This window comes from Elephantulus edwardii, unplaced genomic scaffold (assembly GCF_000299155.1).
Source record: "Elephantulus edwardii isolate Elephantulus edwardi_28Jun2011 unplaced genomic scaffold, EleEdw1.0 scaffold00165, whole genome shotgun sequence".
Taxonomy (NCBI): domain Eukaryota; kingdom Metazoa; phylum Chordata; class Mammalia; order Macroscelidea; family Macroscelididae; genus Elephantulus; species Elephantulus edwardii.
This window is the reverse complement of record NW_006399915.1, coordinates 5,380,866-5,394,581: the sequence shown is the minus strand read 5'-3', so window position 1 is coordinate 5,394,581 and position 13,716 is coordinate 5,380,866. Positions and strand designations below refer to the sequence as shown.

General features: G+C 39.6%; 1 protein-coding gene across 1 annotated transcript in view; it reads right to left on the bottom strand.

Moving 5' to 3' along the window:
- CD96 (CD96 molecule) overlaps window positions 1-13,716 on the bottom strand; it is a 182,276-nt gene that overhangs the window by 48,109 nt on the left and 120,451 nt on the right. Inside the window, exon 9 of the mRNA XM_006895355.1 lies at window positions 421-489. Within this exon, the coding sequence (XP_006895417.1) occupies window positions 421-489 (69 nt within the window). The remainder of the gene's footprint in view (window positions 1-420; window positions 490-13,716) is intronic.

The window sequence follows — 13,716 nt, the reverse complement described above, 5'->3', positions numbered from 1 at the left end:
TCCCACAACTCATCTGGCTTTCGTTCATTAGTGTTCAAAGTTAAGATTAATTTTACTGTAAAATCCATTGACAAATGGAAAGTACTCTATAATTACAAGTCATTAGTCCTTATTTTTAAGATTTTAGGGATGGCAATATCAGTATATAACTTCCAGGTTAAAGGATGCCCCAAAGTGGCGTGCTGGGGTCCAGGAACGGCTCTTTGTTGTTTTGGGTTTCCCGGCTTCTCTGGGGCTTCCCTAATTCACGTCTTCCCTGTGAGTTGCTGCCTGGTAAAGAAGATGCCCCAAAGTAACCAGAAAGCCAACTATCAACATCAAATTAAAAATATTCTTTTTTACAATTCATATTTTGTATCCATAGTAAAACATGCATGTTGTCACTTTTGAGTCCTACAAGGAAAGCTTTTCAATACTCACTTTGAGGGGTGGAGTTTGGAATTGAGGTGTTCACATCTACAGGGGTTATTGAAGATGTAGTCTGAGATCCTATTTTGGAAAAAAAAATATTCCAGAATGTTACAGACGTCTACATCTATTTCCTTAACTATACTACTACTGGATTTCATAAGAGTATCATGTATTATAATGGAAAGACTCTTAGTAGCTTTTAAATTGACACAAAGGAAGCATATACCTATGATTGCCTGCAAATATTCAATAGTATTTCTTTTATTTTTACTTTTAATAGTATATTATTTCAATGTCTACATTCTAAATATAGTTTTTGGTTTTTACTATTTGTTAGAAGTGAAGCCAGTGTGACCTTAGAGGCAAGGATGGTGAGACTCTGTTTCAAGTATTTGGGGCATGTAGTCAGAAAGACTTGGAAAAGGACATCATGCTGGGAAAGGGGGAACATGATAGGAGAAGGTGTCCTTCAAGGAGACAGATCAGTTCCACAGTTATTGTAACAGTGGACTACAGCACAGAGTAAATTGTGAGGGTGGTTAGGAAGAAAGACCTAGAGGTCTACCACTTTTAAAAGTCAGTCTGTGAAAGTCTGTGGATCACAACAGTCTGCTTCTGTTGAGCGTAGGGTTGCAATTATTTAATTAGTGAAACAATTCAGGGCAGCTAACAGCAATAAGAGATAAATCTGTGTGTGATGCAAAGACTTAACATGCTCAACTGTTAGTCAAAGAGTATGAGGTTCAAGTTCACCCAATGATATCTTAGAGGAAAGATCTGGTGTTCTGCGTTAGAAAATAATCAAAGGGAGCTCTGGTGGCCTAGTAGCAAAAAGCTTCAATGCAATTGCAAAGGTGCACAGTTTGTATCCACCAAATGCTGGGCTGGAGAAGGATGGGCAATCTCTTCCTGGGCCAGTTGAATCTGATTTGATGATACACAAGGAAACAAAAAATTCAGCTGTTGAAAATGCTGTGCAAGTAGAATTTTATCCTCACACACACAGATGTCCAGGAGTTTGAATCAATTTAGTGACAGCTGGTATTAGTAGCAACAAGTGATCTGAATTTTCTGAAGAGTTATACAATATCCCCATTCACTTTAATCTTTCTAGAAGGAGATTGACACAAAATACACAATTCCTCCTTGTCCAGATTGGATAAAAAACACATTCCATACAAAGGTTTATTTTATGAGAGGTTAGTATTACCATTCTGGCTTTTCTTGTGTATGCCATTTTCCCCCTCAGTGTTTGATTTTTAGTTTGTCTTTCTCCCTCTTTTCTTAGATGTGTCTCTTATAGGCAACATCTTGACCTTTTTTTTTTTGTTGTTTGTTTTTTAAATCTATTCTGCAACTCTCTTTCTCTTAATTTGGTGTATTCAAGCCACTCACATTAAGTGTGAATATTGACAAGCCAGATTTTAGCACTGCCATTTTGCTTTGTCTCTATTTCAGTTGTTTCTGGTTACTGTGGTCCATCCATTTTACTTTAGCATCTCTGTGTGAAAGACTTCCCTTAGCATTTCTTGTAGAGTTGGTCTTGTTTTAACGAATTACTAAGATCCTGCTTTTCAGCAAATTCATATTTGATGTACAACTTTACCGGATATAGGATCTGAATCTGCGGTTATTAATTATTTTCTTTCAGACTTCTGTATATGCCTTCCCCTTGTCTTCTTGATCACACAGTTTGAGAAATCAGAACTTGATCTAGTTGGTTTTCCATTGTAGATGACTCTTGTTTTTTTGTGTGCTGCTTTTAGTATTCCATCCTTATCTTTGATTTTGGAGAATTTGGTTATAGTATGTTTTGATGTTTTTCTTTTGGGCTCTAGTCTGTGTGGGCTTCTCTGAGCTTCATTCTTCCTGAGACTAGGAAGTTTTCTTCTAGTATCTCTACCATAATTGTCTCAGTTTTTTCTCCCTTGTGATCTGGAATTCCAGTCATACATATGTTGTTCCTTTTGATGTTATTCCACATAATTCTAATAGTGTTTTCTTCATTTTCTCTCTTTTTTCTTTCCTCACTTCCCATTAAGATTCCTATCTTCCAGGCTCCCTAACTCTCTGTTCCATCTCTTTTGTTCTACATTTTTGTCCCTCCAGCATGCTGGAAACATTTGTTATTTTTATTTTGATACTCTGGATTGTTTTTTCATGTGTTTCCATTGTTTCCAGTACTGTATTATCTGTACTTTACCTGTCTTGTGATAATTTTCTAATGTCTTACACCTATAATTTCAATTCTTTTTTCCAACTTTTGCAATTTCTTATCAACAGCTACAGAAGAAGGTGCAAATAATGAAAGAAAAGTTGGAAGCCATAAACAGAGTAAATACTCTAGACAGGAGCCACAAGAAATATATAGGCATGGAGGAATATGAACAACTATAGAAGAAATTGTAAATTCTATGTTCTCTTGGCAGTCTCCAGCATCACAACTCAAAGACATTGATTCTTCTCCTGTCATTCTTATTCACTGTCCAGTTCTGAGATGCATAATAAGCAATTGAGAAGACTATGGCTTGAATCAGGCACCCACACCTTAATCTCTAGACTTGCGTCTTTGCTCTTTAGCACACGGAAGAGGTCTTTGACAGCAGATTTTTCCAATACAACTCGTCTTTTGATTTCCTGACTGCTGGTGTCAAGGGTATTGATTAGACCTAAGCAAGATAAAATTATTAATAACTTCAATTTTTCTTCATCTATTATGATGTTGCCTATTGGCAGTCTCCAGAGCAGAGCAAGGAGACACTGCTTGTTTCAAAATCAGGATGGGTGTACATTAGGGATGTATTCTGTCTCCATACCTTTTCAATCTATATGCAGAACAGATCTTCTGGCAGGCTGGGCTGTATGAGCAGCAATTTGGCATCAGGATTGGAGGAAGATTCATTAGCAATCTGTGTTATGCAGATGACATATGCTTGCTGAAATGGAGGAGGATCTGAAGTGCTTGCTGCAGAAGGTCAAGGACTACAGCCTTCAATATGGATTGTATCTCAACATCAGGAAAACAGATTCTCACCATTAGGCTGATTGGCAGCCTCATGCTGAGGGGTGAAGAGACTGAGATTTTTAACAACTTTAGCTTGCTTAGCTCCACAATTAACACTCTTGGAACAGCAGCCAGGAAATTAAGAAACTAATTGCATTGAGAAAGTCTGCTGCCAGGGACCTCTCTAGAGGACTGAAGAGCAGTGATGTCAGTTTGGAGACTAGAGTGTGCCTGATCAAGGCCATAGTCTTCACAATTGCTTGCTATGCATCAGAGAGCTAGACAATTAGGAGGGATGATAGAAAGAGAATTGACGCCTTTGAGCTGTGGTGCTGGAGAAGAGTTTTGAATATAACATGGACTGCCAGGAGAACAAAAAGGTTTGTCTTAGAGAAGATGAAGCCAGCCTGCTCCTTGGAGGCAAGGTTCTGCAACTTCATCTGACATACGTTGAGTATGTTGGAAGGAGCGACCAGTCCTTGGAGAGGGACATCAGCTTGGAAGGGTGGAGGTACAGAGAGAGAGGGAGACCATTGATAAGATGGATTGATACAGTAACTAAAGTAATGAGGGTAGGTATATCAGAGAGAGTAAAGTTGGCATAGGATAGAACAGGTTCACAAGCAACTCGATGGCACATAACAACAACATTGGCCCAGTGGTGAGGATTTCTGTTTTGTTGATGTTGAGATGCAATCCATATTGAAGGCTGCAGTCTCTGATCTTCTGCAGCAAATGTTTCAAGTTCTTCTCAGTTTTTGGAGAGCAAGGTTTGACATCAGCATGATGTAGATTGTTGATGAGTCTTCCTACAGTCTTGATGCTATACTATCTTCTTTTTCATAAAGTTCAGCCTCTCTGTCACATGGAGTTGCAATCCCACCATAACAATACCTAAAACCAAGAGTCCAGAGTAAATTTTATTTCACTATTAGGACAATTTTTGTTTGCCCCTCTCTGTCACAATTTCTTCAATTATTTTTAAAATGTATTGTTACTTTTTAAAAATAATTGTCTTTTATGGTGTTTGGAACAAGGAAAGGTAAATAAATCAATGGAATAGCCAGAACTGAACTTGGGGTAATGTGGAATACAATTGTGAAAGACATGACAAAATGAAAATGTAATCAGGACAGGAGGAAGGAAAAGAAACTCATTATTCACATTCTCAGAATGTTTAAAAGATTTTCAGAATGGTTAAAAATGTGATCCCTTTACTTTGGGGCTTATTCCTTATATAAGACAGGGGCAACGTTTTAAATGTCACTTAGTTCGTATCTCCTCTCATATGAACCAGAAGGTCTCATTCACATTTTCTTCTCTTTCTCTCTCTCTCTCTCTCTCTCTCTCTCTCTCTCTCTCTCTCTCTCTCCCCCTCCCTCCCTCCCTTAAAACTGACTTCCAAAGTATTTGTCAAGTTACTCAGTAATAGAAGAATTAGACAGAAACAAACAAACAAACCAACTCAAGCCAGTTGTTATGAAGTTGATTCTAACTGCTGGAAACATCTTGCAAAAAAAAAAATACCTTCACAGAGTTTTCATGACTGAGACTATTATTCTGAGGTTTCTCTGGTAGGAAAGGGCAACATTTTGGTTAGCTGTTGAGTTCGTAACTGTTTGTACCATCCAGTGATTCCAACAAAAGAATAGGGCTAATAATGGCAACATGATAACAAATATGAGTATGATGATGAAGAAAAAAACTGAGCAGAGAACTTTATATGTATTTGTAAAGAAGAAGAATCTATGCCTCTGAATTGTTTAGTTGGAGATGAGTACTGAACATCCCACAACTGTCAAAAGAATAAACAAGTCTGCTTTGGAAAAAGTGCAAACAAGGTGCTCCTTAGAGGCAAGGAGACTGAAACTTTGTCTCATATACTATGGGTATGTTGTCAGGAGAGGCTGGACCTTGGATTGGGAGAGGTGGGGGATCGGAGAAAGAGAGGAAGATCCTTAACAAGGTGGATTGACACAATGACTGCAACAAAGGGCTCAAGTATCAGAGATGGTGAGGGTTAGGCAGGGTAGGGTAAGGCTCACATCTGCTTGTTTGCTTGGGTTTTCTTTCCACCACATCCAACTGGTAATGTGCAAATGTTGTAACAAAGTTTAAGGGTGGCACATGCCATGCAAAAGCATGAACACCCAATCATCATGCTTATAAACTGGAAAAGGATCTCAGATCTGTTTTTCATAGAGTCGCTATGAGTCATAGTCAATTTGATGGCACGTAATAACAACACCTAATAACATCATTACTTCGAGATCTTATTCAATAAGCAACTGCTAGTGGCCTTTGAAAATAACCCTGTCATCTCCAGGCAAAAGACATTCTCCCTAGCCAGTTGTATCACTCACATAGGGTGTCAGCACTGATTAGCACCATATGGTTTGATTCTGGCAGGAAGCACTTTGCAACCCTGATAATTTAGTTGGGAAATGTATGTAAATGACTGATTAAGTTTTCTCGTCTGGAGGTTAGAATACAATGTGACACAAACCCTTGAATGAGGTGTACTGTAGGAAAAGGAGAATGAATTAATTTGAGCCAATATAGCTTATTGTTCACAGACCATGTTGGGGAAGGAACAAAAGCTCCCCATGAATGCTGCTTTGGAGACTTACTGTGCCCGTGAGAAGGGCCTCTGCATGGGCTTAGAAAACAGCACTGTGATGTCCTTCCTCTGACAGACAGCCCTGCTGAGTTTACTGAGGGTTTACTACATTTCAGCTGCTGGAATTAAAAGATCATCTATGCCACATCAATATATTGAGGAAGTCCAAGATCATGTTAGTCTTCTTGGTTTCCATTTTTAAGTTTTTGGGAATAGACTGAGAATACTATTGTCAGATGAAACTGCATGGGTTTTGACTCAAAGGACTCTACCTATAGCAGAAAAAAATCTTGCCAGCTCTGGTACCATCCTCACAATAGTAGCTATGTTTGCATCCACTGTTGCAGCTACCATGACAATCCATCTGGCTGAACGTCATGCTTTTTTAACTCACTGTTTATTATATTCTCTCGTCCCATGTGATGTATAGGCTCTGACAACCCATTGGACAGTCAGCTATGAATTGGTTCTGACTCAATGGCACATAACAACAACTACTTTATTAAGTATGATATTTTTCTTTAGGCTCTAGTTCCTCCTGATAACATGTCCAAAATAAGCAAGATTTCTTCCCATCTTTGCTTCAGAAGAACATTCTCCAAGACAGATCTGTTTGGTTTTTTAAGTCTACGACATAGTTAATAGTCTTACTAACGAGGAGTTCATATTAAATTAATTTGCATAGTTTAATGAAAGAATGATCCCTTCCCAGAGGAAAGAGTAACTCATCCTAGCACTTTAGTATCTTCATCACTGGAGACATCAAAGCCAATTAGCGTAACATACTCTACAGTATGGAGGCTATGCTGGTTTAGTGGTAAGGAGCTGTGCGGCCAACGTGAAGACGCAATGTTTGAATCCACCATCTGCTCTATGGGAGAAAGATGAGCAATCTTCTTCAAAGCAATTTATTGTCTCTGAGAACCTGCTGGAAGTTGGTTCTGACTTGACAGTAATGAGCTGAGCTCTACAAAGATGATGTTCTACATTCTACTTTGGTGAGTAGCAACAACAAAAAGCTTGTAAATGGCCATGCAAGGTACCATTGTTTGTATCTCCCTGCCTACACAAAGAAAAGTGATGAAAAGCAAGAATAAAGAAAAGGAATGGATTACAAGTGTATGTGAACCTCAACTTTCATGACTCTGCAGTCAAGGATTTATTGTTCAAAATGGCTTTCATGGCTTTGACTTTCACTTTGCCAGATGGCGGGGTGAGATTATGCAGATAGTGTCTATTGACAAGGGCACTGGATAGTTTTGTCATTCCACTGTTGTTGTTGTTGTGTAATGTCGATTCAGAACCGAGTCTCTGGTGGGTTTTCAGAAGCTGTTAATCACATGGGAGGAGATTGCCCATTCTTCCAGCAGGTGGCTTTGAATTGCATGCCTTTGGGGTTGTAGCTCAGCTTCTTGCCACTAGGCCACCAGAGGCCCCTTTGCCATTTCACTAGGGTTTTTTGTTTAATTTTGGGGTTCTTTGTGGGTCCCCCCCCCACTAGGTTTAAATCAACTTAGTTTAACTGTAGAAATTTAAGAATCTCAATACCAGAAAAAAAGAGGAAGCAACACACATTCTTTGAGGTCAGAGACTCCTGCACCAGCCAGAACAGGATTTACACAAGAGCAACAACAGCCTCAGCCAAAAGCAATAGTAGCCTCAGCAGAGAACCAGAGACCAACATAAGACATAAGTTAACTTGGGACTTCTGCCTCACAGGGGGCAGAGCCAGAGATGGTGAGCCAAGATTTCTGGAAGATTGAGGGATGACACCGTAACTGGCAGGACTAAGAGAACTTTTTAACCCTGACCTAAGCCATGAGACTAAAAGGTCAAAGAGCCTGAGAAACTCTGGACTGAAGGATTGTATCCCACTGCCAATCTGAATAAGAGTTTGTTAGCTTCCTAATAAACCTCATAATAGTACTATTCTGTGAAGTCTATGTGCTCATTGTAATGGATTTTAGATTCAGTAGAGCAGTAAGACTGGTACTGGAATTAGTTGAATTAGGTGCATGAGCATGGAAGACCATGTTTGAGGAGTTAGTTTTATATTGTGGATACAATATCAAGAAAACAAAGATTCTCACCACTGGGCAATTGGCAGCATCATGATAGATAGTGAACAGATTGAAATTGTTAACAGCTTTAGTTTGCTTGGCTTCACAATAGGTACTCTTGGTACGAGCAGTGAGGAAATCAAGAGAGAAATTGCATTGGGAAAGTCAGCGGTCAGGGACTTCTCCAGAGTACTGAAGAACAATGACATCAGTCTGGAGACTAAGGTGTGCCTGATCCAGGCCATAGTCTTTGCAATTGCATGTTATACATCAGAGAGTTAGGCAATTACTAGGGATGATAGAACGAGAAGTGATGCCTTTGAGCTGTGGTGCTCAAGAAATGTGTTGAATATAATATGAACTGCCAGTAGAACAAACAAGTTCACCTTAGAGAGGGAAAAACCAGGCTGCTCCTTGGAGGCAAGGATTCTGAGGCTTTGTCTGATGTGCTTTGGGCATGTTGCAATGAGGGATCAGTTCTTGGAGAGGGACATCATGCTTCAAGGTTGAAGGGACAGCACAAGAGAGGAAGCCCCTTGATAAGATGGATTGGTTCAGTGGCTGGGGTAATGAAGACAGGTATGTCAGAGAGAGTAAAGTTGGCACAGGATAGAGCAGGTTTCAGGGCTATTGTACACAGGTTCGCTATAAGTCTCAAGTGACTCGATGGCACATAACAACAACAATAACAACAATTGATAGGGACAGTTCCCTTTCATGGAGTTGTTGTTGTTGTTGTGAGCTGTCAGGTTGCTCTTGACTCATAGAGACTCTGTAAAACAGCCCTAAACCCTGCTCTATCCTGTGCCAATCTTATTGTCTCTGACACACCTACCCCTACCCCAGTCACTGAATCAATCCATCTCATTGAGAGTCTTCCTCTCTTGCGCTGTCCCTCCACCCTTCCAAGCATGACATCCCTCTCCAAGGACTGGTCCCTCCTTGCAAAATGTCCAAAGTATGTCAGATGAAACTTCAGAATCCTTGCCTCCAAGGAGCAGCCTGGTCTCACCATCTCTAGAATAAATGTTTGTTCTCCTAGAGGTCCATGGTATATTCAGTACTCTTATCCAGCACCATAGCTCAAAAGCATTTATTCTCTTTCTATCATTCCTAGTCATTGTCCAGCTTTCTGATGCATAGCAAGTAATTGCAGACTATGGCCAGTATCAGGTACACCTTAGTCTCCGTATTGACATCATTCCTCTTCATTACTTTGAAGAGGTCCCTGACGGCAGACTTTCCCAATGTAATTCATCTTTTTATTTCCTGTAAGCTGTACCAAGAGTGTAAATTGCAGAACCAAGCAAACTAAAGCTGTTAACTATCTCAATCTCGTCATCATCTAACATGATGCTGCCAGTCAGTCCAGTGGTGAGAATCTTTGTTTTCTTGATAATGAGCTTCAATCCATATTGAAGGCTGCATTCCTTGGCCTTCTGCAGCAAGTGCTTCAGGCCCTCTTCAGTTTCAGCAAGCAACATTGTGTCATCTGCATAACGCAGATTGTTGATGAGTCTTCCTTCAATCCCAATGCCACATTTCTCCTCATACAGCCCAGCCTCCCAGATAATCTGTTCTGCACATAAATTGAAAAGGTATGTAGACAGAACACATCCCTGGCATACCCCCTTCCCAATTTTGAATCATGCAGTGAGTGTTTCCTTGCTCTGTTCTGATGATTCCCTCCTGGTCCAAGTATAGGTTTTACATAAGAATAATCAAGTGTTCTGGGATTCCCATTCTTCTCAGAGTTAGCCACAGTTTAGATTTTACCTTTCTTTTGCTACTTATGCTCTTTTTATAATGATCCAGAGAATAGAGAATTAGATGGTGCTCACCTACTGTTGCTAACCACTCCTTCTGATAGGAATCACAGCAGAACATTCTAGACAATTGTTGTTTTTGTCATCGTCATATGCTGTCAAGTCAGAACTGGCTCATAGCTGACCATCTAGAAGGTTTTCAGAGACAGTAAACTGCACAACAGAAGACGGCCCTTCTACATTATGTTTGGAAGGAAGAGGGTCAGCACGAAGGAAGAAGACCCTGGATGAGATGGACTGATGCAGTAAATGTGGCAATGGGGTCAGATATGTCTGAGACAGTGTTGTCGACTCGGGATAGGGCAAAGTTCAGAGCCATTGTTCATAGGATCTTTATCAATCGTAGCTGGCTTGGTGGCATATAAAAAAATAGCATCTAATAACTTTCTCTTATTTACTGATTCACACTCCTATCTGATTAAATCTGTTGGTTAAGCCCTAAAAAAAAAAAAAGAAGACGGCCCTTCTTACTCCAATGGGGCAGCTTGTGGATTTGAATCCTGTGCCTTTGAGTTGACAGCACAACCTCTTACCACTAAGCTACCAGAGCTCCCTGTTCTAGAGAGAGTCGGGGTGAAATGTAGACCAAAACTAAAAATCATAAATCAAAATGAAGTCATAAAAATGGTCTGGCTTGCTGGTTTGATAAAACCTTGAAGACCATTGACCCTTAGTAACACTTCGAGCTTGCAACTAAACTCATATACACATTTTTTTAAAGAAATTGAATTCTTTATTCTGTCCTTACTGATCATTCCAAACTCAAAGCTGAAGCTCTTTGTAGAGCTATATAGTAATTAATATAAGTTCTCCCCCTCACTCTGCTTTTATGCCATGGCTTAAAATTTAAGCTTATTTGGAATTCTATGATCTAGTCTTTTGTAATCTAACCACTATAATTTCTTACTGCCCCTACATCCAGTCTCTTTTCATTAATTGTATTAACATTTAACAGACTCCATAGATGAAAAATAGAGCAAGGTTCTGCTCTGCTGTTGACAAAGTTACTTTGAGATGTAGACAACTCAATGGCACCTAACAAAAAGAGCAAAACAACATCTTGGCAATGGTGATACAATGATTTTATATCCTGGGGTTTAGACTCCTGGAGGAGATGGACATCAACTGGAGGATCCCATAAGTCAGTTCAAGTATGAGATATAGAAATAATATCAGACCATTCAGAAGGCTCTCCTTACGAGTAAGAATGGGCACAGAAAAGGAGAGTTTCCAAGCAGAGGACCCAGGAAATTCAAAGACTCTGAGCATGAGCTATGACACCGTATGGTTTAGTAAAATCAACCTATGTGATCTTTATAAGCCTTCAAGGGTGGGTTTGTTTTGTTTTGTTTGTTTTCTGTGTGTACCGTTGAGTAGAATTCAACTGGCATAGGAGATTTCCCCTCCTTCTCCAGCAGAGCATCTGGTGGATTCGAACCTCACACCTGAAGGTGTTTATTCTGGGTATATTGAACTGAATTGGACATGAGAGTATGGAGTATTACCTGTCAAGGTACATACACACTGCATCATCACCAGCAGGAAAACAGTCATCAAACATCCAGTTTCTCGCTTTTTTGTTTGTGATTAAAAAGAATCCCTTCTTAGAATGTGACCCGGAGATTATGTAGCTATACAAGGACATATCCAAGGGTCTCCTGATATCAAGTGGAGCCATTTCAAAATAATTTCTTTTTCTTTTTTTGCATTCACCTTAATAAAAACTTAGGGGGAAAAAGTCATACTTAGCATATTTTTAAGCACATGACCGAGAAAACTATTTTTTACCCCCTCTTCTGTTTCAAGTTTCAATTTATACGTCACAGCACAGTATACCTCTTCAGTATTCAAGAGTTTGTTCTGTATTGTGACATATTAAGCAGGCAAGTAACATGCCAAACTCAGAGATGGAGAGTTGGTACTTTGCTTGTAGAGTATTTCTTCTTCTGCTTCAATGGTTATTGTTATTAAAACCTGTAATTCAACCATTCAGTGACCCTTGTGTCTTAGAATGAAGATAAAGTTTAGAAGTAATCAAGGCTTCTTACAAAATTACTTGTTTATATTAACTCTTAAACTGTCACAAGGTTAGATGAAGAGTTTAAGACTTCCTAGCCCACTTCTATTATCAACTCATAGAAAGAATTTATCACTGACATGAAAACTCACCCTTCTATATTGTTACTAGACAGTCAGAAGGTGGCTCTAGTCAGTCTTGAGGTCCAAACATTCTCTATTTAAAAAACAAAAGCAAAAACTATTCTGGCTGGCTTCTTGTGACTTTATCAAGCAGAATCTGGACTCCTGGCCCATTTTCCTAGTGGCCAACCCTCTCAGTGATGGAGAAAGTAAAAGGTAGGAAATTCTAGGAACTTCATAGTCGTGGTGTTTGGTTTTTTGTTTGTTTTTTTTTAGGAAAATAGTACAATATTTTCCAACTCATTTACATTATAAATCTCATTTAATATGGACCTTCTGTGAAACAGATGACAATCCTATGGGCATTAGAGTAACCATATTCTTCAAGATATTCAGTGGACAAAGTACTGTCACTTTCCTATGAGGTACAACCTGGACGGGCTTGGGTTTTCAGTTTTTGGGCTATTGTTTTTACATGCTATCAAGTCACCTGTGGCTCATGGTGAACCTAGGAGCAATGGATCTCAACCCTGTAATATCCTATGCCATCCTCATCATCTCTGACGCATTCAAGCCCATTATTCCAGTCACCAGTGTCCTTTGTCTCTTACTGATCTCCCTTTCCATTCAGCATGTTCTTCTCGAAGGATTGGCCCCTCCTATCAAAATGCCCAACGGAGCTCTGGTGACCTTAAAGTTGTGCTGCAATCCCCTAAACATGCAGTTCAAATCCACCAGTTGCTCTGTGGGAGAAGGATGGACGATTTCCTCCCATGTGATTAACTGCTTCTGAAAATCCACTGGAGGTCAGCTATGAGTTGGTTCTAACTCTACAGTATACAATAGCAACAACATGCCCAAAGTATGTGGGATGGAATTTCACCATCCTTGCTTCCAAAGGAGTACCCTGGTACCACTTTTTCCAAGATAGACTTATTTGTTCTCTTGGCAGCCTGTGGGATATTCAGTACTCTTCTCCAATACCACAACTCAAAGGCACTGATTCTTTTTCTGTCATATTTAAGCACTGCCCGATTTTTAGATGCATAGCAAATAATTGAGAAGACCATGGCTCGGCTCAGGCACACATTAGTCTTTAAACTAATGTCATTACTCTTTAGTACTCTGAAGAGATCCCCAATAGCAAACTTTCCCAATGAAAGTAATCTTTTGATTTTGTGACATTGGTACCAAGGATATTGATGGTGTATTCAAGTAAGATGAAATTGTTGATAACTTCCAACTTTTCTCATCATAACATTGCCAATTAACTGGTGGTGAGAATTTTTGGTTTTTATGATGTTGAGATATAATCCATACTGAAGGCTCTAGTCCTTGATACTCTACTAAATTTTAGTTTCTTGTCAGGAGAAAATAAGCAAATTTAAAAAGGCTATGTAGAAATGGACAGCCAGGACTAGGGACAGGGAATGGGATAGTAGTGGCTGCAAGCTTAAATAATAGATTGCCACAGAAAAGTTCAATGACAAATTGATATTTGAATAAAATACTTGATCCAGGCCATGTTGTTTGTTGTTGTTATGTGCTGTCATGTCGCTTGCGACTCATAGCGACCCTATGTACAACAGACCTAAACTCCGCTCTGTCCTGTGCCAATCGCACTGTCTCTGACACTCCCATCCCGATTATCCCAGT